The sequence below is a fragment of the Dama dama genome, chromosome 5, assembly GCF_033118175.1.
Source record: "Dama dama isolate Ldn47 chromosome 5, ASM3311817v1, whole genome shotgun sequence".
In the NCBI taxonomy this organism is placed as follows: Eukaryota; Metazoa; Chordata; class Mammalia; order Artiodactyla; family Cervidae; genus Dama; species Dama dama.
The window spans coordinates 107,019,520-107,047,094 of NC_083685.1; the positions used below are offsets into that span (position 1 = coordinate 107,019,520).

The 27,575-nt window shown below is 43.1% G+C and overlaps 1 protein-coding gene across 2 annotated transcripts in view; it reads right to left on the bottom strand.

The window, feature by feature from the left end:
* Window positions 1-27,575, bottom strand: part of B4GALNT2 (beta-1,4-N-acetyl-galactosaminyltransferase 2 (SID blood group)) — a 61,538-nt gene that overhangs the window by 3,668 nt on the left and 30,295 nt on the right. For both annotated transcript variants that reach the window (XM_061143799.1, XM_061143800.1), the window contains exons 4-9: window positions 15,587-15,693; window positions 14,401-14,438; window positions 10,018-10,198; window positions 8,939-9,025; window positions 1,253-1,440; window positions 360-500 (exon numbers count right to left, since the gene is read on the bottom strand). In XM_061143799.1, coding sequence (XP_060999782.1) covers window positions 360-500; window positions 1,253-1,440; window positions 8,939-9,025; window positions 10,018-10,198; window positions 14,401-14,438; window positions 15,587-15,693 — 742 coding nt within the window. The remainder of the gene's footprint in view (window positions 1-359; window positions 501-1,252; window positions 1,441-8,938; window positions 9,026-10,017; window positions 10,199-14,400; window positions 14,439-15,586; window positions 15,694-27,575) is intronic.

The window sequence follows — 27,575 nt, forward strand, 5'->3', positions numbered from 1 at the left end:
GCCATTTGCTGTGTGTAAGGGTGTGTGACAGAACCAGAGCCCTGCCTGCCTTCTCCCACCACTGCAGGGAGGAAGTTAGAAGTGATGCATGAACACGACATTTCAAAGACGGAACAGTGGTGCGTTTGGGGGATGGGGGTTGGTGTAATTCGCTCAAAGAAAATTAAGAATGGAGGCAGAAGCAGAACTCGCACATCTGACTCCCACGTGCAGGTCTCAGCCCCTCATCTCCTCCTGCACTGGCTCCCCCCACCTCTCTCCCTCTTCTTCTCCCCTGAACACTTCCCTCTCTGCCCTTCTCCCTCCCTTCCCCTCTGGCTTGTCACACAGAGGAGGTAGAACCAGCAGCTCTCCCTTACCACATCCAGTTCGGTCTTCTCCAGGACATCCACCAGCACCTCAATCTTGGTCTGGTCACTGAAGAGAAAGTCGTCGTCCACCCAGAGAACGTATTTGGTGGTGACCTGAGATATGGCCAGGTTCCTACCAGCAAACCAACCCTGTGAGCAGAGTGAGGTTAGATGGTGGTGGCCTCTGCCCTGCCACCTATCAGCGTCACCTGGCAGCTTTCTCAGTTCTCAAGAGCCACGCTGCACTGCACCCCAAACAGTGGTCGGGAACCTCTAGGTTAAAGGGAGTCCATGCCTCAGAGACACTGGGAGAAGGACAGGGGCTCTCTGGGTCAAACACTGAGACCAAGAAAGGGGAGAGTCCTTCCTTGGCCCTGTGGCCAATATGGACTGATGGGAGTCTCTTTTCACAGGACAGAGTCTCTGGGCTCTCAAGCCCTTTCCCCTCATGTAGCCTGGAAGCTGTTGCGGCGGGGAGGGGCACTCTGGTGTGCATCATGTCCACCTCCTCCTTTGATTGAAGGAACGTGAGTGGAGGAGACGCATCAGGGAGGGTGAAATGATAGGGATGAGCAGTTTCTCTGCTCTTGGACCTGCAAGCCAGGAAACTAGACTGTCAGACGCTGCAAGTCACTTAGAAGGATCACAATCAATTTCTAAACCATGCATGAGAAAAGGTGGATTAACCACCCTGTTAATGCAGAAAAGGGAAAGTGACCCGATTTCTCTGTGACTTTGAAGTCAGTAAAAGGACTCAGAGGAGAATTCCACACCCTCCCATGCCAGGATCTTGCTGCCTTTCGAAGTCTACTGAAGCTGGCCCCTCCTGGGTAAGGACCTGACTCTGCCTGAGGCCCTCTTGTCCCAGGATTCATCTGTCTCCCCACCCGGGAGGAACATACCTTGCCGTAGGGCATGGTGTAATACTCCACATGGCTGTCATTAATTTTCAGGGGCTCCTTGCTGTCATCAGCCACAATCACGGTCAAGTCTGGGTAATACTCACGAATGCTCTGGAGCATGGTCATGAGCTTGTGGGGACGGAGGAAAGTTTTGGTGGCAATGGATACCAGGTTTCTGAGCTTCCTCTCTGAGCAAGAAAGGGTAGACATCAGAGTTCTGTCTTTGGGAAGCCTCACTGTCTTGACTTGTGTCGTTCTGAGGGTTTCTCTATATCACGACCTCTCAAGTATTTGTGGATCTCAGTCAGTGCTTAATAAGAGTTCATTAGTTGGATTAGAAAAATATATTTAAACATACCCTATTTGTTTTTCATGGCATCTTGTTCCATTACTTCATGGCAAATAGATGGGGGAAAAGTGCAAACAGACTTGGGCTCCAAAATCACTGCAGACAGTGACTGCATGAAATTAAAAGACACTTGCTCCTTGGCAGAAAAGCTATGACAAACATAGACAGTGTATTAAAAAGCAGAGACTTCACTTTGCCAACAAAGGTCTGTATAGTCAAAGCTGTGGTTTCTCTCAGTAGTCATGTATGGATGTGAAAGTTGGACCATAAAGAAGGTTGAGCACCGAAGAATTGATGCTTTCAAATTGTGGTGTTGGAGAAGACTCTTGAAGAGTCCTCCCTTGGACTATAAGGAGATCAAACCAATCAATCCTAAAAGAAATCAACCCTGAATATTCATTGGAAGGACTGATGCTGAAGCTCCAATACTTTGGCAACGTGATGCTAAGAGCCAAGTCATTGGAAAAGACCCTGATGCTGGGAAAGAGTGAGGGCAGGAGGAGAAGGGGGTGACGGGATGAGATAGTTGGGTAGCATCACTGACTCAATGGACGTGAATTTGAGCAAGCTCCAGGAAACGGTAAAGGATGGGGAAGCCTGGCGTGTTGCAGTTCATGGGGCTGCAAAGTGTCAAACATGACTTAGCGACTGAAAAACAACCATAATGATTTGTTTAAATTTTGTCTGTGTTCTAATCTAAAGTCTCTTTCCTGGTTCTGTTGGTTCTATTCTGCTATTTCCTACTATTTACCTGGATGTTTCATTTTATGCTTGCCTGTCTGTACTGGGCTTGTATCCTGCTTTCATGCTAGGAGTTGAGATGCATAGAGCCTTGCCCATCAAGGGATTTTCTATGTAGTGTCACAGGGCCCAGGAAGAGGAGAAAAGCTCTAAAGAACTTGAGACCTGCCCTGTCATCAGCTGCACTCCTATAGAGAAACTTACCTGATCTTTATCCTCTGGAAGGTGTAAGTGGAAACAGGTCCACTTGGAGATCGGAAGAGGGTAGACCAGGTTGTGTGATTTATAGAAACAGCTGGAGAAAGGACAGCCTTTCTATGGAAAAGACCCTTGGGTCAAACAACCATAGCTGCTGGTGTGTTTAAGGAGATCTAGCCACAGAATGGCGCCCTAGCTGATAGGCAGGTGGGTCGTCTGGTGGGGTGGGATCAACTGGAGTTAACACATGCTGAAAGTCACACCCCACCAACTGTTTGTGCGTGAGTGCAACAGAACCCCACTGCAGAGTCACTTTCTCAGAATGACAGAAGTCAGAGGTCATTCCAGATCTCCTTTTTTTAATACATGTTGCACCATTACCCAGCTCCTCTTGAGTCTTTGGGAGTGAGTGGAAGTAAGACAGGAAGACAATAGTACAGTCACTTCAGAAAAAGACTGGCCTTGGGCAGAACAAGCCTTGCAAACTAAAGAACAAAGGCCCTTGGGGTCCAAGACCTGGGGGGGAGAAACCAGGATCACAGAAATAAAAGATTAATGTTACCTCTGGTCCACTATTGAGTATACCTAGTTGCTACAAGATAAGAAGCTCAACTGTAAATTTTAACCATATCTGTTCTCGGGCTTTCTTACAGAAAATTCTCATGCATTTCTTCCCCCGCACAGAAACACTCTCTTTTCCTGACAGCCATCATGCAGCCACCTGCAGCTGATCCAAGAAATTTGATGATTTCTGGAAATTATCAGTGATCATGAGACAAACCATCCTTTTTGCTATAAAAGCAACTCATCCCATTTTACCTGGTGAGCTGGCATTTTCCCTGCCTTCTCTCCTATGCACAAACTATCTCTGTGAATAAAAGGCTTTGCATGCTGAAGAGTCTTATGGAAGTGATATTCATTTCTATGGTATGGTATGGTCCAAGAATCGGGAAAGGGCTCAGTAACAGAAAGAGTCACGTAAATCATGTTCGAGAGCGTGTCACATGAAATCTCTCCTACCTTTTCTCTTCTCAGGCCATGTGACAAATTTGGTTCTTTCATTACAGTAAAGAGAGAATCAGGAGCCTGAGTTACCACAGAGGTAGTAAAGGTGGGAGACTCCCGGCCAGGTGGGCAGTATAGCATTCTGCTTTGAGATTGTTTATTGTTCTAAACACAGAGCAATGATAAAGAAATATGCAAAGACAGAGCCATGTTCAAAAACAGATGACATTTCTTCCAAGGAACAGGAATCAAAAGCAGTGAGCAGAGCTGGAGCTGGGTCTGCTGCAATCTGGGGTCAGAACAGCAGAGGCTAGGAGGCAGAGTTTGAGTGTTAATGGGATAAAAAAAGTGTCTCATGAAGTATGTGGGTCCACAACCAGGTTTTTTGCTAGAAACCATGGACTGGAGCCAGGCTGCACTCCCTCCAGCTCTCACGACATACTACCCGCTGGGCAAGGAACCTCAAAGAGCCATCATCTCCAGACACACCTCTGGGTTCAGCGATGACAGCATCTCACCCAGCCGTGTCCTGTGCCAAGCCACCCTGAGGCCCAGCAACTGGCTCTTCGGTGATGCCCATATCACTAGGGGACAGGGACCCCAAGACTGTAGTATATGATGATAGACTGAGAATCTGGGGCAACTATAAAGCTGTGAGATGGGAAGGAATCAGGAGAGAGGAGAAAACAAAACAAGCTTGTAAAGCCTCATATTCAAGATGAGCCACCAGCAAAAATCCCAAGACATTCAAAGCCGGCAAATCCACCCTGTGCCTGAAGTATCCACTCTAGATAGACAAACAATAGACGAATCTGAAAGGGACTCAAAGTGAGAATGTTTGAAACCTTTAAATGATAAACCATAGAATCACATATATGAAAAAGAAAATATGAAACAAAACAGGCATAAAAGAAATGAGAATATTTAGATAGGAAACCAAGTTAAAATCATTTAAGATATATACAAAGAATCAAAAGGGAGACATGACTTAAGATATTAAAAAAATTTTTAACAAGCATAAGAGAATTCTATGAACAACTCTATGGCAAAAAAAAAAATAGACAATTTATGCTAACTTTAAGACAACTTTATAGAAACATTTTAAAAATTGACTCATGTACATATAGATCAATAACCATTAAAGCGGTAGAGCTGTTAGTTTTAAATTTCTTCCCTTTCTCTCACTCTTTCCCGTTCACATTCACACCCCAACCACCTTCCCCAAAACTTGGATAGAAAAAAAAAAAAAAAAAAAAGACAAAAGGACAGACAAATTTTAATAAAACCCCAAGAGACATATTATTCCTATTTTATTACAATTCAATTCATTTCAGCAAACAGTGAAAAAAGGAAAGGTATCTAACTTGTCTAATGAGACTTATATAATATTGATAACAAAACTGAGCAAGGACATTACAGCAAAAGACAGTCTCAGTTTTGAATACAGATGTAAGAATCCTATATAAAATAGCAACAAATTTAATTGAGCATTCAATCAAATAATGCACTGCAATCAAGATGGGTTTATTCCAAAAATGCAAGAACAATTTCAACAGCAAAAAATCAATGTAAGTCACTTCATGAACCCAGTTAAAGGAGAAAAATTATTTCAGTGGGTGCAGATAATTTCTTTGATAAAATTCAATACTTATTCATATAAATATGAAAACTCTCAGCAAGGAAATAGAAAGTAGAAATAGAAAAATTCTTAGAAACAGAAGGAAAGAAGGAAACTTTCTTACCCTGACACATCTACCACACTCCTACCCAGCAAACAAGAATAGTGGTATAACATTAGAAGGTTCTTAAAGTCAGGAACAAGCAAGTGTGCTACCACTGCTATTATTCAACACTGTACTGAAGATTTTAGCAAAATGCATTATGACAAGAAAAAGAAACAAATGATAAGGATTGTAAAGGAAGAGATAAAAATCATTATTTGTTTAAGAGACTCTATATGTTAAAAAAAATCACTAATATGTGTGCAAGAAGGATGCCTATTAAGTCCAACATTCAAAAATCACTAATGTCCTATATACTAACATCAATTAAAATGTAGAACAAAATCCAATTTATAAAAGTAAAAAAATATATATAAACTACCTAAGACCAAATCCAATAAAATGTACAATTCCTTTACAAATAAAACTACAAAATAAATTACTGAAGAACCTATGAAGAGACTATGACATGGAGAGTATCACATGGAGAGATATAGCAGATTCACGGTTGTGAATATTCAACTTCATAAAACTGTGAATTCATCTCTAATTAATCAACAAATTTTAGAAAATTCTAATCAAAATCTCAAGGCATTTTGGGTGATCTTGATGAGCTGATGCTAAAACTCTAATGAAAAAGTTAATGACCAAGAAGAGCTAAGAAAATTTCACTAACTGAAGTACAGTCATCCGTCAATACAGAATTTATCTGCACTAGATAGAAAACCTGTTATAAAGCATACAGAAATGTTGTAAAATGAGCCCCAGGATACAGATCAATGCAACCCAACAAAGGCTGGTTCAAACCCCTACATGCATGAAGCTGTGTGTGTGAGGGGCTGAGGACAAGGCTGGACCACTTGGTCCATGGTGGTGGGACAATAGGCTCTCCATGTGTAAAATATTAGGTCCCTATCACATGCCACGCATAAACATAACTTCTAGGTGGATTAAATATCTAAATGTGAGAAACAAGCATATGTAACTTTTGAAAAAAAGTACAGGAGAATATCTTTATGGCTTCAATGTTGGAAGAATTTCTTGAATTAAGGCAAAAAAGCAAAAGCTAGAAAAAAGCAATGAATCAATTTTATTAAAGGATGAAGTTTTATAACACAAAAGACCCCAGAAGCAAAACCAAAAGACAAGCCATGGACTGATAAAAGGCCAGAAACTAGAATTCTATGCCATATAATGTGATAAGTTTTATGAAAAGTTCAAAAATGCATTATACCACACTGTATGCTCTGTGTGTGCACCTGTGTGTTGGAATAGAAATCTACATATTAAAATGTACAGAAACCAGGAAAAGAAAGACCATGACTGTTGGAAGAAGGGAGGGAAATAGGACTGTGGAGATTTCCATTTTATGGGTAATACTTTACCTTTAAGACAAATCTGAAGCCAAAAAAGCTTTTTTGTGAACTTGTTGTGATTTCTTCTATTTTTGAGATAGTTATGATGATGTTAAGCACATACTGTAAATTCCTCTCCATATAGACTTAATCCTATTTTTAATAGAATCTATCTGAATACGTTACTTTTTTTTTTTTAACGTTACATTTTGAATATATAGGAAATATCGTCAAAAATGCCAACTAGCTCAAAATTCCAAATATACTGAAAGTTATATCATGAAAATACTTCTTCCCATCTCTGTCCCCATCATTTTGGTTCCTCCCCAGGAATTTACCAGGTATTACTAACTTCTTGTTTATTTTTCTATAATCAAGCAGTTATGTCTTCTTTACCCCTTTCTTTTTACAGAAATAGTAGCTTACTTTCCACTCTTTTTTGTACCTTGCTTACATCTTGGAAAGCATTTTGTATCAATATAAAAAACACTTCCAGCTCATGTTTTCCTCCTTTGTCCTTCTGAATGTCATTGCGTGGCATTTTATTATACCCATGGACCTCACTTGATTTAACCCCTGTTGACTCAGATGGTAAAGAATCTGCTTGCAATAAGGGAGACTCAAGTTCAATCCCTGGGTCGGGAAGATCCCCTGGAGAAGGGAATGGCAACTCACTACAGCACTCTTGCCTGGAGAATCCCACAGGGTCGCAAAGAGTCAGACATGCCTTAGCAACTAACACACACAACCATTTTCAAGGTTTTTGTCATTGCAAACAATGCTGCAATAAACACCCTCAAACAAATGTCTTTTCACACAGATGTAAGCATCTATAGGATAACTCATACAAGTGGAATTGCTGACCCAACGTGCGTATACATTTAAAATGTTGACAGACATTGCTAAGTTGGTCCAGAAGGGTTGTGCCAATTTACATTCCTACTGGCAGTTTAAAAGAATGTTTCCTCACTCCTCCTCCAATATTTACTGATATGGATGTAGTTTTCATTTGCACTTAGTGTGAGACTGAACATGTATTTTAATGACTGAAAGTATTCTTGAATTTAACTTTTTGTGAACTGGCTTATTCTTCTCTTATTTGTTCTTTTCTTATTGATTCACAACATCACTGACTCAGTGAACATGAGTGAGCAAACTCCGGGAGACAGTGAAGAACAGAAAAGCCTGGCATGTGGCAGTTCATGGGGTCACAAAGAGTCGGACATGACACAGCGACTAAACAACAACAACCTACTTTATAGGACTATAGTGAGAATTTATTTATTTATTTGGCCACACTGTGCAGCATGTTGGACCTTAGTTCCCTGACCAGGGGTCAAACCAGTACCCCCTGCACTGGGAGCATGGAGTCTTAGCTGCTGGACAACCAGGAAGTCCTCACAAGTGCTCCTAAGTAAAATTAGATCTTTGACTTTGTGTTGAAAGTATTTTTCCCCCAGTTTGTCCTTTGACTTTGCATATGGTAGATTTCTGTCCAAAAAAGTTATTAAAAATTGGGAATTCCCTGGCAGTCCAGTGGTTAGGATTCCATGCTGTCACTGCTGAGGGACCAGATTCGATCCCTGATCAGAGAACTGAAATCCCACAGGCCGTGTCAGTGGCCATAAAAAAGAAAAACAATTAAACATTGTTATGTATTTTATGTTTCCAGTCTTTTATGGCCTTTGGGTTTTGTGTCACATTTAGAAAAATCTTATATTCCAAAGTTATTTTTAAATTCCATGTTGTTGCTTTTTTTCTAGTTGTTGTTTAGTTGCTAACTTGTGTCTGATTCTTTGGGACCCCATGAACTATAGCCTGCCAGGCTCCTCTGTCCATGGGATTTCCCAGACAAGAATACTGGAGTGGGTTGCCATTTTCTTCTCCAGGGGATCTTCCCAACCCAGAGATCAAACCAGGGTCTCCCGCTTGGCAGGTGATTCTGAGCCACCAGGGGAACCCTTTTTTGAATACTTATACAAAATTAGGATTTGCTCTAATGGGAATTTATCTTGATGTGAGCTGTGAGATATACTCAACTTGTCATTCTCCACATAGCTACACAGTTATCCCACATGATTTCTTGAATAATCCATCTTTTCCCCCTTTAATTTGAAAAGTTACCTTTATCATATGGTAAAATTTCAACTTGTCTATTTCTAGATTTCTAATTTGATGCTATTGATATATCTATTCCTCCTCTAGTACCACTCTGTTTTTACAATTACTCTCCTACTCTGTCTCAGAGAGGATCCCCTCTGAATCTCATCAGTAGTCTATAGGACCCACTATGGAGCCCCAGGGACAAGGGCCTTACCTGGTCCAGGGTCATATAACTTGGGCATAACAGGAAAGCGGATGGTCACTGGAAACTTGGCCACTGAGGAGTTGGACTCCAGACTCACTGGAGGGAGAAATAAGGTCAGAGTTGTGTACTGCGTCTGGGTCACTCCCCATGCTGCCCAGGAAGCCAACGAGATGGGGCAATGGAAGATTGGTGGAAGGAGATGGAGGACAGCATAGAGTCTACGGCATTCGAGCTCCTGACTCACTGTGTGTCCCTGGGGCAACCTGCTGACTGCCTCTGAAACTCACATTTCTTCCCCGTGAGGCTCTGTAGGGTGAAGTGGGCTTGGAATCAGAGGGGTGGGTTAAGTTTGACTTTGTTATTTATTATCTGAAATACCTTGCATAAATCATTCATCTCCTTCACCATCTACAAAACCAGGAAAACCCTACCTGCCTCATTTGACCTCTCAGGGTCATTCTGTGAGAAGAAACATTTGAAAACCTGAAGGTGGAGGGAACTCTCTCCCTAGTTTGTGTTCATGGGAAATGTCCCACAGTTCATTTTTTGGTGTGTGTGGGTGTCCTGGGAATGCATCCTGTGGAGCTGCTCAAAATGGGAAAGAGTGCCTTTAATTCATCCAGAAAGAAATTGGGGCTGCCCTTAGAATCAGCAATTATTCTCCCAGGAAATCTCGGGCTGGGATGGGAGGAGGAAGACAAAGCTCCTGCCCTCCCTGCTGCAGGTTTCCTCACACCCCACTTTCCGGTTAGTTCCCAGGACAAGACACTGGTGCACAGACTGCATCCTCTCTGCTGCAGCTGGAATCGCCAGCTCTGCTCGCTGCCGAGAATGAGGAACAGAGCTGGGTATGCAGCACGAATGATCTGCCTTCATGGAGACACGAGCGGGCATTTTGCCCGTCTTGTGGGGTCAATGGCAATGGGGGGATATTACTGGACACAGTAATTGGAAAGTCCAGTGTTTAGAGTTAGAAATAGGAGCCAGTTAGAAATAGAAGTCTTCCTTCTGGGAGGAGGAAGACTTTGAGGGCTGGTGGTGTTTTCCTGCGTCCCTAAGCGTTTTGTCATCCAAGGACAGGCTCTCACCCACATCCACCCTGGGGTGCTGGTACTCTGTGCTGGTATATGTCACGTGCTGGAGGATGAAATTCAAAACCTTCCGGCTACCAGTCAAAATGGTCAGCTGCTTCTGGCCTCTGCCCTGCACCACATTGTCTGGGGTGTCAGCGAGGGTGTTCAGTGTCCCCAGAGAAGCTTTCAGGGTGACCTAGGGTGGATGAGACAGCAAGACTAAATGCAAAGAACAGCACATACCCAGGATGGCCAACAGGGGGCAGAGCACATAAGAATGAGAGGATAGATCGTGCCCCTGAAATTTAGGGTCGGTCTCTGCAGGAGTTACTGCCTCACCTTCAGTAAGGAAGAATCTAGTCCTAAGATCTGGTGTGTTCAAGGGACACTTCTGAAACATTCTTTAACTCTTGCCATGCAGGATACCATTTTTTTTTTTTACTAGTTTATTTTTATTGTAATTAATTATTTTTGCCTGCGCTGGGTCTTTGTTACTGTGCATGGGCTTTCTCCAAGTGCAGCAAGTGGGGGCTGCTCTTCGTTGCCGTGGGTGGGCGCTTCACTGCAGTGGCTTCTCTTGTTATGGAGCACAGGCTCAATAGTTGTGCACAGGGCTTAGCTGCCCTGAGGCATGTGGGATCTTCCCAGACCAGGGATCAAACCAGTGTCCCCAGTATTGCAAGGCAGATTCTTAACCACTGGGCCACCAGGGAAGCCGCAGGATACCATCCTTAAAGATTTCTTCCTACCCCTGCTGGCGGCTCCTTGAATTCCGTTTGCTAATTCCTCCTCATCCATCAGACCTCCAAAGAGAGCTCTTCAGGGCTTGGTTCTGAGTCCTTTTCCCTTCTTTATCTTTTCCCTTCTTAACCTTTCTCATTCCAGTTGAGTTATTTCAAATCCTAAAAGATGATGCTGTAAAAGTGCTGCACTCAATATGCCAGCAGATTTGGAAAACTCAACAGTGGCCACAGGACTGGAAAAGGTCAGTTTTCATTCCAATCCCTAAGAAAGGCAATGCCGAAGAATGCTCAAACTACCGCACAATTGCACTCATCTCACACACTAGTAAAGTAGTACTCAAAATTCTCCAAGCCAGGCTTCAACAGTACGTGAACTGTGAACTTCCAGATGTTCAAGCTGGTTTTAGAAAAGGCAGAGGAACCAGAAATCAAACTGCCAACATCCGCTGGATCATCGAAAAAGCAAGAGAGTTCCAGAAAAACATCTATTTCTGCTTTATTGACTATGCCAAAGCCTTTGACTGTGTGGATCACAAAAAACTGTGGAAAATTCTGAAAGAGATGGGAACACCAGACCACCTGACCCGCCTCTTGAGAAAACTGTATGCAGGTCAGGAAGCAACAGTTAGAACTAGACATGGAACAACAGACTGGATCCAAATAGGAAAAAGAGTACGTCAAGGCTGTATACTGCCACCCTGCTTATTTAACTTATATGCAGAGTACATCATGAGAAACGCTGGGCTGGAGGAAGCACAAGCTGCAATCAAGATTGCTGGGAGAAATACCAATAACCTCGGATATGCAGATGACACCACCCTTATGGCAGAAAGTGAAGAGGAACTAAAGAGCCTCTTGATGAAGGTGAAAGAGGAGAGTGAAAAAGTTGGCTTAAGGCTCAACATTCAGAAAACTAAGATCATGGCATCTGGTCCCATCACTTCATGGCAAATAGATGGGGAAACAGTGGCTGACTTTTTTTTTGGGGGGGGGCTCCAAAATCACTGCAGATGGTGACTGTAGCCATGAAATTAAAAGACGCTTACTCCTTGGAAGAAAAGTTATGACCTACCTAGACAGCATATTAAAAAGCAGAGACATTACTTTGCCAACAAAGGTCTGTCTAGTCAAGGCTATGGCTTTTCCAGTAGTCATGTATGGATGTGAGAGTTGGACTATAAAGAAAGCTGAGCGCCAAAGAATTGATGATTTTGAACTGTGGTGTTGGAGAAGACTCAGAGTCCCTTGGACTGCAAGGAGATCCAAACAGTCCATCCTAAAGGAGATCAGTCCTGGGTGTTCATTAGAAGGACCGATGTTGAAGCTGAAACTCCAATGCTTTGGCCACCTAATGCGAAGAGCTGACATTTGAAAAGACCCTGATACTGGAAAAGATTGAGGGCAGGAGGAAAAGGGGATGACAGAGGATGAGATGGTTGATGGCATCATCGACTCAATGGACATGAGTTTGAGTAAACTCTGAGAGTTGGTGATGGACAGAGAGGCCTGGCGTGCTGCAGTCCATGGGGTCGCAGAGAGTTGGACGCGACTGAGCGACTGAACTTAACTGAACAGAACCTTTCTCACTAGAGGCGTTGGCTTTAATACCATTCATATGCTGATGCTTTGAAGATGCACATCTTTAGCTCCTATCTTTCTGAGGTCCAGCTGCCTGGCTGATTGCTCTGCTAGGAAGTTTCACGGATCTTCAAAACTTGAACTATTGATTGTTTTCAATAAAACTGTTTTCTTCCCCATCCATGGTTTTCCCTGCCTTGTGAGTAGCACCTTTACCCACTCAGCTGTTCAAGTCCCCAACAGAAGTCACTCCTGTCCTGCTGTTTCCCCAACACCTGCAGTCAATCTAGGAGTGAGTCCTGTTGGGTCCACCTTCAACATGTAGCTAAAATTCATTTCCTTCTCTTCATCCCCACTGCTGTTCTCTTCCCTTGCCTTCTTGTCTTCTGCAACAGCCAGTTATCTTTAGCGAAAGTAACCTGGATAACTTATATGCAGAGTATATTATGTGAAATGCCAGGCTGGATGAAGCTCAAGCTGGAATCAAGATTGCCAGGAGAAATATCAATAGCCTCAGATATGCAGATGACACCACCTTAATGGCAAAAAGCGAGGAGGAATTAAAGAGCCTCTTGATCAAAGTGAAAGAGAAGAGTGAAAAAGCTGGCTTAAAACTCAACATTCAAAAAATGAAGATCATGGCATCCAGTCCCATCCCTTCATAGCAAATAGAGGGGGAAATAATGGAAACAGTGACAGATTTTATTTTCTTGTGCTCCAAAATAACTGCAGATGATGACTGCAGTCATTAAATTAAAAGATGCCTGCTCCTTGGAAGAAAAGCTATGATGGATCTAGATAGCATATTAAAAGGCAGAGACATCACTTTGCCTACAAAGTCTATATTTTCAAAGCTATGGTTTTTCCATAGTCATGTATGGATGTGAGAGTTGGACTGTGAAAGCTAAAGAACTGATGCTTTTGAACTGTGGTGTTGGAGAAGACCCTTGAGTGTCCCTTGGACTGCAAGGAGATAAAACCTGTCAATCCTAAAGGAAATCAGTCCTGAATATTCACTGGAAGGACTGATGCTGAAGGTGACACTCCAATACTTTGGCCACCAGATGTGAAGTGCTGAGTCATTGGAAAAGACCCTGATGCTGGGAAGGATTGAGGGCAGGAAGAGAAAGGGGTGACAGAGGATGAGATGGTTGGATTGCATCATCAACTCAATAGACATGAGTTCGAGCAAACTCTGGGAGATACTGCAGAACAGGGAAGCCTGGCATGCTGCAGTCCATGGGGTCACAAAGAGTTGGACACAACTGAGCCACTGAAAAACAACAACCTGGATAATGTCATTCCTGCTGAAAATACTTTAGACTATCAATAGATACTTTCTGAGATCCAAACTACAGGTCCTGGGAAAAGAGTAGACAGACTTCCTGCCTTCAAAAAGCTTACATTCTAGTGGGGAAGAGTGGCAATAAGCCTATCATGACACATATAAAGTACTGCGGGTATGATAAGAGCCATGAAGAAGGTGACACAGTAGAAAGTGACAAAGGTGGGGGAGGGAGGAGGGAGGTGAGGGTACTTGGGAGCGAGGTGAGCAGAGGCGTCCTCTGGAGAATAGAACAGCTCCATCACTGTCCATTCCAGCCTCTGTCTTGGAAAAACTAAAACTAAACTTCCCAGACTCCTTTTCAGTTAGGGTTCTGGATGCAATTTGCATCCCACCCCTCAGACATACTTGCAGAGACCTTAATTTGGAGCTATGTTAAGTAGCGAAAGGAGGACAGGCCACATAGCATCCACCTTGCTGGTGCTGACCCAAACAGAGGCAACACAGCCCAGCTGTGGCAGAAGCTTCCCCTTGAGCTGAAGCCAGCAGAAGCCTTGGTGGCCACTTCTTTGGAAGTCTTCCCTGGAACTTCAGCCACCCTATGGCTGGAAAATTCATGACTTCTATAGGTACCCTTCCCCCACTCCCCACCATGGACTCATGTCTAATATTTAATCAGGATAGAGGTTCTGTCAAAATCTGAGACCAGCCACCACTGGGAGAAGAAAGCATAGGTAGTGAGCCAAGGACAGGATGCCAAGAGCTAAAGGAAGCTGGGAAGGGGACGCTTGCCTTATAGATGGGAGCGTCTGGTCCTTCAAACTGGAGACCTGGAGGACACAAGGAAAAGACAATCAACACCATTTGAGAGGATGCCTCGGGCTTCCTGATGCTCTCACCTTCCTGTCTGACTCCTACATGTCCTCCAGAGTCACCCCAAGTGTCACCTGCCCAGGGTGTTTGCTGACCACTCCCCCTTCCCAGGGCTCCATTAGATGGTGTCCCATGGCCCTCCTCAAACTCTGGTAGTTCTAAAGCCTCTGCTGCCCGCCATCAGTTCTGGATGAGTGATGTCAATTAATCCAGTCCCTTCCAGATATCTCTGATACTGAAGGGGAGAAAGCAATAGATATTAAATAATGAATCATCCATATATGAGTTTCCCCAAACAGTCAAATTCAGAGAGACAGAAAATAGAATGGTGGTTGCCAGGGACTGAGGGGCAAAAGGGAGTTAATGTTAAATGGATACAGAGTTTCAGTTGGGAAGGTGAAAAGTTCTAGAGACGGGTGCTGGTTGTAGAACAATGTAAATATACTTAATGCCACAGAACTGGACACTTAAAAATGGGTAAAATGGTAAATTTTATGTTACGTGTATTTACCCACAATAAAAAAAAAGAACTATGCAAAATGGCGAATCATTTTTAAACGACTATTCAAAAACACTAGCAATTTATCCCAAATGTTTTTTACTTTAGCATCTATCTCTGTTCTTATGACTAATTCAAGTTCTAATACAAACATATCCTCCCTATGAGCTCTTAGATAACTTACTAAACTCATCTGTGAAGCTGGCAAAATAATATTTACCTCACAGGGAAGTGATGCTGAACTAACTAGAAGAGTGTGTAAAAAAACACTCATGGAGGGGAGTTTTAACTGGCATAGACATCCTTTTCCTATGCACTCCGTGAAGACGGGCTCATGCTTTGATGCTGGAGGACACCAAGTAGTCTATTATGTCCCTAAGATTCCTCAAGGCACCTAGATTTCTGTCATCTTCTATGTTATCTCAGATCCCCATGGAGGTCACAGCTACTAAGGGTGATTCCCGGTACATTAAATGAAATCATGTAAAGCTTTGTGCATTATGCTGGATACACAGCATGAATGACTGTTTCTTTCTGCTCCCACCTTTTGCTTGAGAAGGAATAAGAAGAAAGTTGTTTCAGTCTTCTGAATGGAGAGGTACCTACCTGGGATGGGAATTGTGTGCAGGGGCATCACCTCCACCCCGTGGACTGGGTATCCAAAGGGGAGGTTGGCCTGAGCCAGCAGGGGCGGTGGGCGAGGCAGCCCTTCTCTGTAGGGAAACAAAACCATTAGCAGCTGCCTTGACACCTGTCTCTGGTTAGTTCTTAAAGTGATGTCTGTACCCAGAGCTTTGCACTGCCAGTGGGGAGGAGTCATTCATAGATGGTCCTAAACTGCCCTCCATTCTCTCTCCTCCTTTATTCCTGCTCCTCTCTCCAACCTCTGACTCCACAAAGAACTGAAGCAGATTACAACAAAGCACATTCAAAATCAAAACCACGACTAGCAGGACTTTCTGGGGGTAAAGAATCTGCCTGTCAGTGCAGGGGAGTCGGATTCAACACCTGGTCCAGGAAGATTCCACATGCCACAGGGCAACTAAGTCCCAGCTAGTGCCCCAACTACTGAGTTTGCACTCCCTAGAGCCCGTGCCTCCGCAATAAGAACCCCGCGCACCACATGTAGAGAGTAGCCCCCGGCTCACCGCAACTAGAGAAAACCCCATGGAGCAACGAAGAACCAGCACAGCCAAAACAAAAACAAAAAAAGGTGAAAGGGAATTCCCTGGTGGTCCACTGGTTAGCACTCTCAAACTGCCGATGGTCCAGGTTCAACCCCTACTTGGGGAACTAAAATTCCACACGCCACCAAGAACGGCATAATAATAATATGATAGTACTCAGCGTTTGCAGCTCATCACCGATGCAATGAACATGAACTTGAACATGAACTTGGGCAAACTTCAGGAGATGGTGAGGGACAGGGAGGCCTGGCGTGCTGCAGTCCATGGGGTCGCAAAGAGTAGGACACAACTGTGTGACTGAACGACAAAAATTACTGAGGCAGCAGGCATCCCAGGCAGTAAAAGTGGCACCACCAGGCTCCTTTCCTTGGAACTACACACAGCATCTCAGCATCACGCTACTGTAGCTTTGGCATCTGTGCTTTATCTCAATTTATCTTGTGCCTTCCATTAGCAAGATGCGTCCAGAGGTAATTATTTCTTCACTTTACACCATTTCATTTTATGAAAAATTTCATAGAAACTGTCTACATTCAGATAGCAAGGGAAACTTGTATATGTATAGAAGGCTATTGTTGTTGTTTAGCCCCTAAGTCGTGTCTGACTCCTTTGTGACTTCATGGACTGTAGCCCACCAGGCTCCTCTCTCCATGGGATTTCCCAAGCAAGAATACTGCAGTGGGTTGCCATTTCCTTCCCCAGGGGATATTCCCAATCCACGGATAGAACCCGGGTCTCTTGCATTGCATAAGGATTCTTTATCGCTGAGCCAGCAGGGAAACCCATCTGTATAGAGGGCTGTGTGTGTGTGTGTTAGTTCCTCAGTTGTGTCTAACTCTTTGCGACCCCAAGGACTATAGCCAGCCAAGCTCCTCTGTCCATGGCATTCTCCAGGCAAGAATACTGGAATGGCTTCCCATTTCCTTCTCCAGGGGATCTTCCCGACCCAAGGATCAAACCCTGATCTCCTGCATTGCAGGCTGATTCTTTACCATCTGAGCCACCAGGGAAGACTCCTGAGAAACCAGGGCAACCCATATAGAATGTTACCTTTGGTATAAAAGAAATATTCTCAACCACAAATAGGATTAAGAAAGGAGGAGAGAAGAATTAGTAGTAAATAGAAAGAAAACCAAACAAATCAAAGAATGAAACAGTTAATTCCAGGCAAACCAAAACATTACATACAAAAGGAAATGTAAGAAAGGAAATGTAATTATAGTACAACAACCTCAGATAAGCAGTTGATACCACTCTAATGGCAGAAAGTGAAAAGAAACTATAGAGTCTCTTGATGAAGGTGAAAGATCAGAAGAGTGAAAAAGCTGGCTTAAAGCTTAACATTCAATCCCTTGAAGGAGGGCATGGCAACTCACTCCAGTATTCTTGCCTAGAGAATCCCCACGGACAGAGGAGCTGGGTGGGCTACAGTCCATGGGGTCACAAAGAGTTGGACACGACTGAGTGACTAAGCGCACACACACACACACACACACACACACACACACACAGTTTTTCCTGTAGTCATGTACAAATGTGAGAGTTGGACCATAAAGAAGGCTGAGAGCTGAAGAATTGATTCTTTCAAACTGTGGTGCTGGAGAAGACTGTTGAGAATCTCTTAGACTGCAAGGATGAAATCAAACCAGTCCATCCTAAAGGAAATCAACCATGAATATTCATTAGAAGGACTGATGCTGAAGCTCCAAAACTTTGGTCATCTGATGTGAGGAGCTGACTCACTGGAAAAGACCTTGATGCTGGGAAAGATTGAAGGCAGGAGGAGAAGGCGACGACAGAGGATGAGACGATTAGATAGCATCACTGATTCGATGGACACAAATCTAAGCAAACTCTAGGAGATAGTGAAGGACAGGAAAGCCTGGCATGCTGCAGTCCACGGGGTTACAAAGAGTCTGACATGACTTAGTGTCTGAACAACAAACAACAACAACATATGGCTTAACTGGGAGTCATAGTCATTCAGTCATAAAATGGAAATATTAAATGTTGAATTGACCAAAAATTATGTGGAGTGTGGAAGTGTACAAGAGGAGAAATCAAGAACTGAAGGGGGCTCTATGTTCATCTACTATAATAAGTAAAATGGATAATGTCTAAGGTTGAGAAATCTGTAGTTAACGGTATTAGTATTTTACTTAGAAATATGGTGGTAATTCCAGAGGAACAGCTCGAAATATTAGATGAGAATAGTGGCCTCTGAGGAGCAGCACTGGGAAGTAGGGAGCGGGGTTAGGCCTTTTAGTATCACTTGCCTTGAAACAGTATACACATATTATTTGACGTCTTAAAAATGCTTTTAAATAAAAAAAAAAAGAAAGAAAAAAGAACAGGAGACGCCACACTAGCAGTAAAAGCTAGTAGAGTGTGAAGAAAATTGGGGAGCCCACTTCTGTTGTCACTTTTGTCAAAACACATTCTATGCCCCTAATTTCATCAAAGACTGCACAGGGGGTAATATTACTGGAAATTACTTGACCACATCCTGAAATGTTTGGGTTTTTTTTTTTAAAAAGAACAGGGACTTCCCTGGTGGTCCAGTGGCTAAGACTCCTCATTCCCAGTACAGGCAAGGGGTCTGGGTTTGATCCCTGGTCAGGGAATGCTGCAACTGAAAAAAAAAAAAAAAAGAATCCCACATGTGGCAACTAAGACCCCACGCAGCCAAATAAATAAATATAAATATTAAAAATAAAATAAAAATAAATAAAGCAGAACAAAGAACTTAAGTTGGGTTCTCCGGGAAGCAGACGCCGAGAAGCGAGAAGTGTTTGAGGACATAGTGTTATTGACTATTCCAGGGAACATGGGCAGAGGGAGGGTGAGGGGAGGAAGCCAGCAAGGGTGAGTTATGAGCCAATGGGGCTGCTGTGGGCAGTTGAGCTCAGGCCTGAACAGAACCCATCTCAGAGTTCCCCTAACCACGAATGAGACAGCCGGGGTATTTATCCACTAACTCCTGACCATCATCAACTGAGGGCCATCCCCAGAGCTGTTCATTCCCAACCACTGCCCTGTTTTTGGCCCGCCCCAAGGAGGCCAGCATGCTCCCACAGCAGAGTGGGTCTCAGGTGGGAGGTTGCAGGTGTGTGAGGTAAAGAACAGCCGGTGTGGAAGGGAAGGTCCATGAGGGCAGAGTGGATGTGCAGGGGATACAGGAGAAGTGCTGACGCTCTCTGCCTCCAGACTGAAAGGAGCAGAACCTGCTTTTCCTTTGTCCAGGACTGAAATTTCTCAAAAAGGGGCTGGGATGCATTGTACTGTGTGTCCTCTAAGAGGGAAAAGGGGAGAGAATTGAGGGGACAGAGGAAGCTGACTGAGACGGATCATCCACATTAAACACCCTCCCACGATAAAGAAATTGAAAAAAAAAAAAAGTACATGGTAAAAAGTTATCAATTTAAATATAGACAATTTGTGAATTTTACTTTTTTTAACAATAAAGCAAATTCTTTGTAAGTCATTAAAATAAATAAATAAATAAACACCCTCCCTTCTAAGGCCTAGGATGGGAAGACTCTTGCCTTGTACGGTATGAGGGAACATGTAGATAGAACTACTGCCTGTTTTTTCCCACACTCTGCTGCTCTTTCAGGCTCCTTTATTCACTGTTGCCTGGTGGGTGTTTCATGAAGTGAAGACAGGACCACCAGCAGACAGGGCTCTTCTGTTGTTGCTGCTTTCAGTCACTCAGTTGTGTCTGACTCTTTGCAACCCCATGGACTGCAGCATGCCAGGCTTCCTTGTGCTTCATCATTTACCAGAGCTTGCTCAAACTCATGTCCATTGAGTCGGTGATGCCATCCAACCATCTCATCCTTTGTCGTCCCCTTCTCCTCCTGCCTTCAATTCTCCCAGCATCAAGGTCTTTGCCAATGAGTCAGTTCTTCCATCAGGTGGCCAAAGTACTGGAGCTTCAGCTTCAGCATCAGTCCTTCCAATGAATATTCAGGACTGATTTCCTTTAGGATGGACTGGTTGGATCTCCTTGCAGTCCAAAGGACTCCCAAGAGTCTTATCCAACACCTCAGTTCAAAAGCATCAATTCTTTGGCACTCAGCTTTCTATATAGTCCAACTCTCAAATGCATACATGACCACTGGAAAAACCATAGCTTTGACTAAACAGACCTTTGTTGGCAAAGTGATGTCTCTGCTTTTTAATATGCTATCTAGGCTGGTCATAACTTTTCTTCCAAGGAGCAAGCATCTTTTAATTTAATGGTTGCAGTCACCATCTGCGTGATTTTGGAGCCCAAGAAAAGAAAGCCTGTCATTGTTTCCATTGTTTCCCCATCTATTTGCTATGAAGTGATGGGAACAGATGCCATGATCTTAGTTTTTTGAATGTTGAGTTTTAAAGCAACTTTTTCACTCTCCTCTTTCACCCTCATCAAGAGGCTCTTTAATTCCTCCTGGCTTTCTGCCATTAGGGTGCTGTCATATGCCTATCTGAGGTTATTGGTATTTCTCTCAGCAATCTTGATTTCAGCTTGTGCTTCATCCAGCCCGGCATTTTGCATGATGTACTCTGCCTATAAGTTAAATAAGCAGGGTGATAATATATAGCCTTGACATACTCCTTCCCCAATTTGGAACCAGTCTGTTGTTCCATGTCCAGTTCTAATTGTTGCTTCTTGGCCTGCTTACAAGTTTCTTGGGAGGCAGGCAAGGTGGTCTGGTATGCCCATCTCAATTTTCCACAGTTTGTTGTGATCCACACAGTGAAAGGCTTTAGTATAATCAATGAAGCAGAAGTAGATGTTTTGCTGGAATTCTCTTGCTTTTTCTATGATCCAACAGACGTTGGCAATTTGATCTCTGGTTCTCCTACCTTTTCTAAATTCAGCTTGTACATCTGGTAGGTCTCAGTTCACATACTGTTGAAGCCTAGCTTGAAGAATTTTGAGCACTGCTTTGCTAGCATGTGAAATGACTGCAGCTGTGCAGTAACTTGAACATTCTTTGACATTGCCCTTCTTTGGAACTGGAATGAAAACTGACCTTTACCGGTCCTGTGGCCACTGCTGAGTTTTCAAAATTTGCTGGCATATTGAGTGCAGCACTTTCACAGCATCATCTTTTAGGATTTGAAATAGCTCAACTGGAATTCCATCACCTCCACTATCTTTGTTTGATGCTTCCTAAGGCCCACTTGACTTCACACTCCCAAGATGTCTGACTCTAGGTAAGCAATCACACCACTGTGGTTATCTGGGTCATTAAGGTATTTTTTGTATAGTTCTTCTGTGTATTCTTGCCACCTCTTTTTATTATCTTCTGGTTCCATTAGGTCCATACCGTTTCTGTCCTTTACTGTGCTCATCTTTGCATGAAATATTCCCTTGGTATCTCTAATTCTCTTGAAGAGATCTCTAGTCTTTCCCATTCTATTGTTTTCCTCTATTTCTTTGTGTTGTTCACTTAAGAAGGCTTTCTTATCTCTCCTTGCTATTCTTTGGAACTCTGCATTCAGATGGGTGTGTCTTTTCTTTTCTCCTTGCCTTTCACTTCTCATCTTTTCTTAGCTATTTGTAAGGCCTCCTCAGACAACCATTTTGCCTTTTTGCATTTCTTTTTTCTTGGAGATGGTTTTGATCACTGCCTCCTGTACAATGTTAAGAAACTCGATCCATAGTTCTTCAGGCACCCTGTCAGATCTAATCCCTTGAATCTGTTTGTCACTTCCACTGCATAATTGTAAGGGATTTGACTTAGGTCATACCTGAATGGTCTAGTGGTTTTCCCTACTTTCTTCTATTGAAGTCCGAATTTTGCAATAAGGAGTTCATGATCTGAGCTACATCTTCAACTCTGTTAGCCTTTGCCCTGGTTCATTTTGTACTCCAAGGCCAAACCTGCCTGTTACTCTAGGTATCTGTTGACCTTGCCTGTTATCCAGGTATCCTACTTTCAAATTCCAGTCCCCTATGATGAAAAGGACATTTTTGAGGGGTGTTAGTCCTAGAAGGTCTTGTAGGTCTTCATAGTACTGTTTAACTTCAGCTTCTTCAGCATTAGTGGTTGGGGCATAGACTTGGATTGCTGTGATACTGAACGGTTTGCCTTGGAAGCAGATCATTCTGTCATTTTTGAGATGGCAACCAAGTACTACATTTCTCTTTTGTTGACTATGATGGGTACTCCATTTCTTCTAAGGGATTCTTGCCCACGGTAGTAGACATAATGGTCATCTGAATTAAATTCGCCCATTCCTGTCCATTTTAGTTCACTGATTGCTAAAATGTCGATGCTCACTCTTGCTATCTCCTGTTTGACCACGTCCAATTTACCTTGATTCATGGACCTAACATTCCAGGTTCCTATGCAAAATTGTTCTTTATAGCATTGGACTTTACTTTCACCACCAGTTACATCCACAACTGGGGCTGTTTCTGCTTTGGCTCAGCCTCTTCATTCCTTCTGGAGCTATTTCTCTGCTCTCTTCCAGTAGCATATTGGACACCTACCAACCTAGGGGGTTCATCTTTCAGTGTCATATCTTTTCGCCTTTTCATACTGTTCATGGGGTTCTCACAGCACAAATGCTAAAATGGCTTACCTTTCCTTTCTCTAGTGGACCACATTTTGTCAGAACTCTCCACTATGACCCATCCATCTTGGGTGACCCTGCACGGCATGGCTCATAGTTTCACTGAGTTAGGCAAGGCTGTGATCTGTGTGATCAGTCTGATTAGTTTTCTGTTTGGTTAGTCTTCTGGTGAGACAGCCAAATTTCTAGGTTGAATACCTGCTGGTTACCCCTTGATGGTGTCAGCTTTGCCTGAAGACTTTCTTCTGTCATAGCTGCCAGACAAGTACAACAGTTCCAGGCATAAATTCCAACAACAACATCCAGAGTAAGAAAGTTTATTTATCCTTTTGATCCCAGGGTTGGGAAGATCCCCTGGAGGAGGAAATGGCAACTTGCTCCACGCCTGGAGAACCTCATGGACAGAGGAGCCTGGTGGGCTACAGTCCATGCAGTCCCAAAAAAACCACCTGCCAATGCAGGGGGACACATCTTCCATCCTTGATCCTAGAAAATCCCACATGCCTTGGAGCACCTAAGCCCCTGTGCCGTAACTACTGAGCCCACACGCCTAGAGAGCATATCCCCTGCTCTCCACAACTAGAGAAAGCCCACATGCAGCTGCGAAGACCCAGCACAGCCAAAATAAATAATTTTTTTTTAATTAAAAAAAATCACAACCATGGAGAAGGAAATGGCAACCCACTCCAGTATTCTTGCCTGGAAAAGTCCATGGACAGAGGAGTCTGGCAGGCTGAAGTCCATGGGATTACATGACTGAGAATGTGTGCACGAGGGTGGAGGGAGATGGCTTGGTAGCAATAAAGTGGTAGAACTGAAAAAAAAAATCACAAACAATGAAAAAGAAAAAAATGATTAGGTCATGTCAGTCAAGCCAGTTTTTTTCGGGAAATACCAAAGTCACACCCAATTTCCTGGTAGCCAGGGTACAAAGTAATTGACAATCAATGTGCTGGATTTATTATTAAAAGGACAAAGCAGACCAGCTGAATGGGGTCAAACTTCCTGGTGCTGAACTAAAAAATAAAACATGTGACAAACTTTATCTCGGAGTTGATGATTCTCAATATGTTCAGAGCAAACACAATGACAATTTTCAGATGGTCTTGTTGTCAAGAACATAACACAACCCTCAGTCAAGGATATAGGACAACCCAGTAATATTGACTGTTTGAGGGACTAAGGTAATACAGTTGAAATGTAGGCTTCAGGGATCTGGTTAACCATGGAAATCATCGAGATTACCTGGAAGAAAGATTAGACTACTTAAGTATGAGAACATGAAAAAGCCAAAATTTAAAAGAGGAAAGAGACAGAAATAGGTAATTAACAGAAGAGGAAATACAAATGGCCAGTAAATATATGAAACACATTCAGCTTCAATATAAGTCACGGAAATGAAACTTTAAGAAAACAACAAGGCAGACTTCTCTGGTGGTGCAGTAGATAAGAATCTGCCTACCAATGCAGGGAACGGAAGTTCCATCCCTGGTCCGAGAAGATTCCACATGCTGTGGGGCAACTAAACCTGTGAGCGGCAACTACTGAACCTGTCAGAACCTGTACGCCACGACTACGCAACAAGAGAAGCCACCCATGCAACTGCAACAAGGAGTAGCCCGCACTAGCTGTAACTAGAGAAAGCCCCACACAAAGCAACAAAGTCCCAGCACAGCCCTAAACAGATAAATAAAAAATTTTAAAAAAGAGGACTTCCCTGATGGTCCAGTGGTTAAGAATCTGCATAGGATATGGGTTCAATCCCTGGTCAGGGAACTAAGAACCCATGCCGTGGGGTAACCCAACTCGAAAGCAGCAACTACTGAGCAGGCACATTATGGAGATTGTGAGTCAAATGAATAAAGAAAAACCAGCACCTTTTCCTTGAAGTTTTAAAATCTGATAATAATGATTGTTGATTAGGTAGAAGGTATATATATAAACAGGGCTTCACAGGTGGCGCTAGTGGTAAAGAACCCGCCTGCCAATGCATGAGACTTAAGAGACATGGGTTCCATCCCTGGGCTGGGAAGACCCCCTGAAGGAGGGCACAGCAACCCACTCCAGTATTCTTGCCTAGAGAATCCCATGGACAGGGGTGCCTAGCAGGCTACAGTCCACAGGGTCGCAAAGAGTCAGGCAGGACTGAAGCGACTTTGCCCGCAAGCATGTATATAAACAAGGCACTATATTTACCGACTCTTCATGAAAGTGTCAATTAATATAGGTCCTCTTGAAGGCAATCTGGCCATATTTACTAAAAGCAGAAATAAGCATATCCTGTGGTTGAGCAATTCAGATGCTATAGGTAGGGGGAGAAACCTGCAGTTGTCAACAGTAGGACATGCATATAAGAAGGTTTGTTTCAGCACTGTCTGAAATGAACATCCTTATACACATCTTAATAAATGAAGGAAAGAATGTAAGTACAATGTAATATTATAAATTATGAAATTGTAATAATGAAAATTTTCTAAAAATCAGAGTATCTTTTAACAGGGGAATGGCTTAATAAAATTCAATGCATTCATACTCATAGCTGTAGAGCAATTAAAAAGAACAAAATAGATGTATAGGTAACTCTTAAAAACTTATCAGAGTCTCCTGGTGCTTCTCACTTCCTCTTTTGTGAAGCAGCAACAAGAGACTCAGAGCTGACCCACAAAAATCCCAAGCAGGGACTCAAAACTGAGAACTGGCAATCACGTGGTTTGAAGGAGGCGGGCCGTTTGAGATGAAGAGGCACACACCACTCAGCAAACCAGTGGAAGTTTATGTGACTGGCAAGGTTTGTCCATGAGGCAGATCAGATTCTGACTTGATGGGCAGCTAATCAATGAGATAGACACACACAGCCGGATATAGAGGCTAGAGATACCACTGAAGCGTCCCAGCAGCAGACAGGGGCTGTCCACTAGAAAGGAAACCTGCTGGTTTGTTCCTCCAGACTAAGGAGCCACTGCAGAAACCAGAAAAACTGCAATTTGGTTCTACCACCTCCTGATCACTACAGTACTGTTTTCTTTATTCTTTCATTTTCCCTTCCCCATTCCTGGTGTGTGTGCACATGCATATTTATTTGTTTGCTTGTTTGTTTATTGTTGAAATGAGGGGACTGTGGGATCTTAGTCCCCCTACTAGATGGCACCTAGGCCACTTTAGTGGAAGTATGAAACCCTAACTACTGGAGCACCCAAGGAATTCCCACATGTTGCATTTTTTAAAAACTGAATAGCCAATAGTATGTTTTGATCAACATCAAATGGAGATGGGATGGGGGAATACTGGTTATGAGAAAATATCCCTTTCTCCATTAGCAGTAGGCTCACTCAGCTCTTGTCTTTATATTCAGTAAGTTATTTTGCTTTCGATGTTTAACACAAGATAAAAGTCGTTGCATGCTTTGATCTCTTGGAGACTTTTATTTTTTAAATTTTATTGATTTGGCTGGGTCAGATCTTAGTTGTGTCATGCAGGATCTCTGTTGTGGCACATGGACATGGACTCTCCAGTTGAGGTCCACGGGCTCAGTAGCTGCGGCAAGTGAGCTTAGCCTGTCTGCTGAATGTAGGATCTTAGTTCCCTGGCCAGGGATTAAACTCATGTCCCCTGCATTGCAAGGTGGATTCTTAACTGCTGGATCACCAGGGAAGTCCCCCTATTGGAGAATTTTAATGTTTTTCATTTATCATCATAAAACCAAGGATAATTTTATAATTCTTTTATACATAGCTGTTACAGGTAGAGCAATCTGTATTTAAGGAAGGATGAATTACTAGAAAAGAAATGAATCTTGGATAGTTTCCTACCAAGTCAAACATCTTGTTGTTTGTTTTTACTTATTTATGGCTGTGCTGGGTCTTCGCTGCATTGTGGCGCCCAGGTTTAGTTGCCCCGTGGCATGTGGAATCTTCCTAGACCAGATATCGAACGCATGCCCCCTGCATTGGCAGACAGATTTTTAACCACTGGACCATCAGGGAAGTCCAAAAATCTTATCATTTAAGTAAACTTCCTGTTTAAAATGAAAAAAAAAATCATTGAAGGAAAAAGCAAATTTCAGAATGATTTGTTCTTACGGTACTGATTACATTAAAAATATACAACTAAGCCCTAGAGCTGCAACTGATGAAGTCCGGGCACCTGGAGCCTGTGCTTTGCAACAAGAGAAGCCACTGCAGTGAGAAACCTGCCCACCTCAACCAAGAGTAGCCCCCACTCACTGCTACTAGCAAATCTGGAAAACTCAGGAGTGGCCACAGGACTGGAAAAGGTCAGTTTTCATTCCAATCCCAAAGGCAATGCCAAAGAAATTTCAAACTACAGCACAATTGCACTCATCTCACACGTTAGCAGAGTAAAGCTCAAAATTCTCCAAGCCAGGCTTCAACAGTATGTGAAAAGAGAACTACCAGATGTTCAAGCTGGATTTAGAAAAGGCAGAGGAACCAGAGATTAAATTGCCAACATCTGTTGGATCATAAAAAAAGCAAGGGAGTTCCAGAAAAACATCTACTTCTGCTTTATTGACTATGCCAAAGCCTTTGACTGTGTGGATCACAACAAACTGGAGAATTCTTCAAGAGATGGGAATATTAGACCACCTTATCAGCCTCCTGAGAAATCTGCATGCAGGTCAAGCAGCAATAGCTAGAACTGGACCTGTAATGGACTGGTTCCAAATTGGGAAAAGAATACATCAAAGATGTATATTGTCATCCTGCTTATTTAACGTATATGCAGAGTACATCATGAGAAACATTGGGCTGGAAGTACAAGCTGGAATCAAGATTTCCAGGAGAAATATCAATAACATCAGATACACAGATGACATC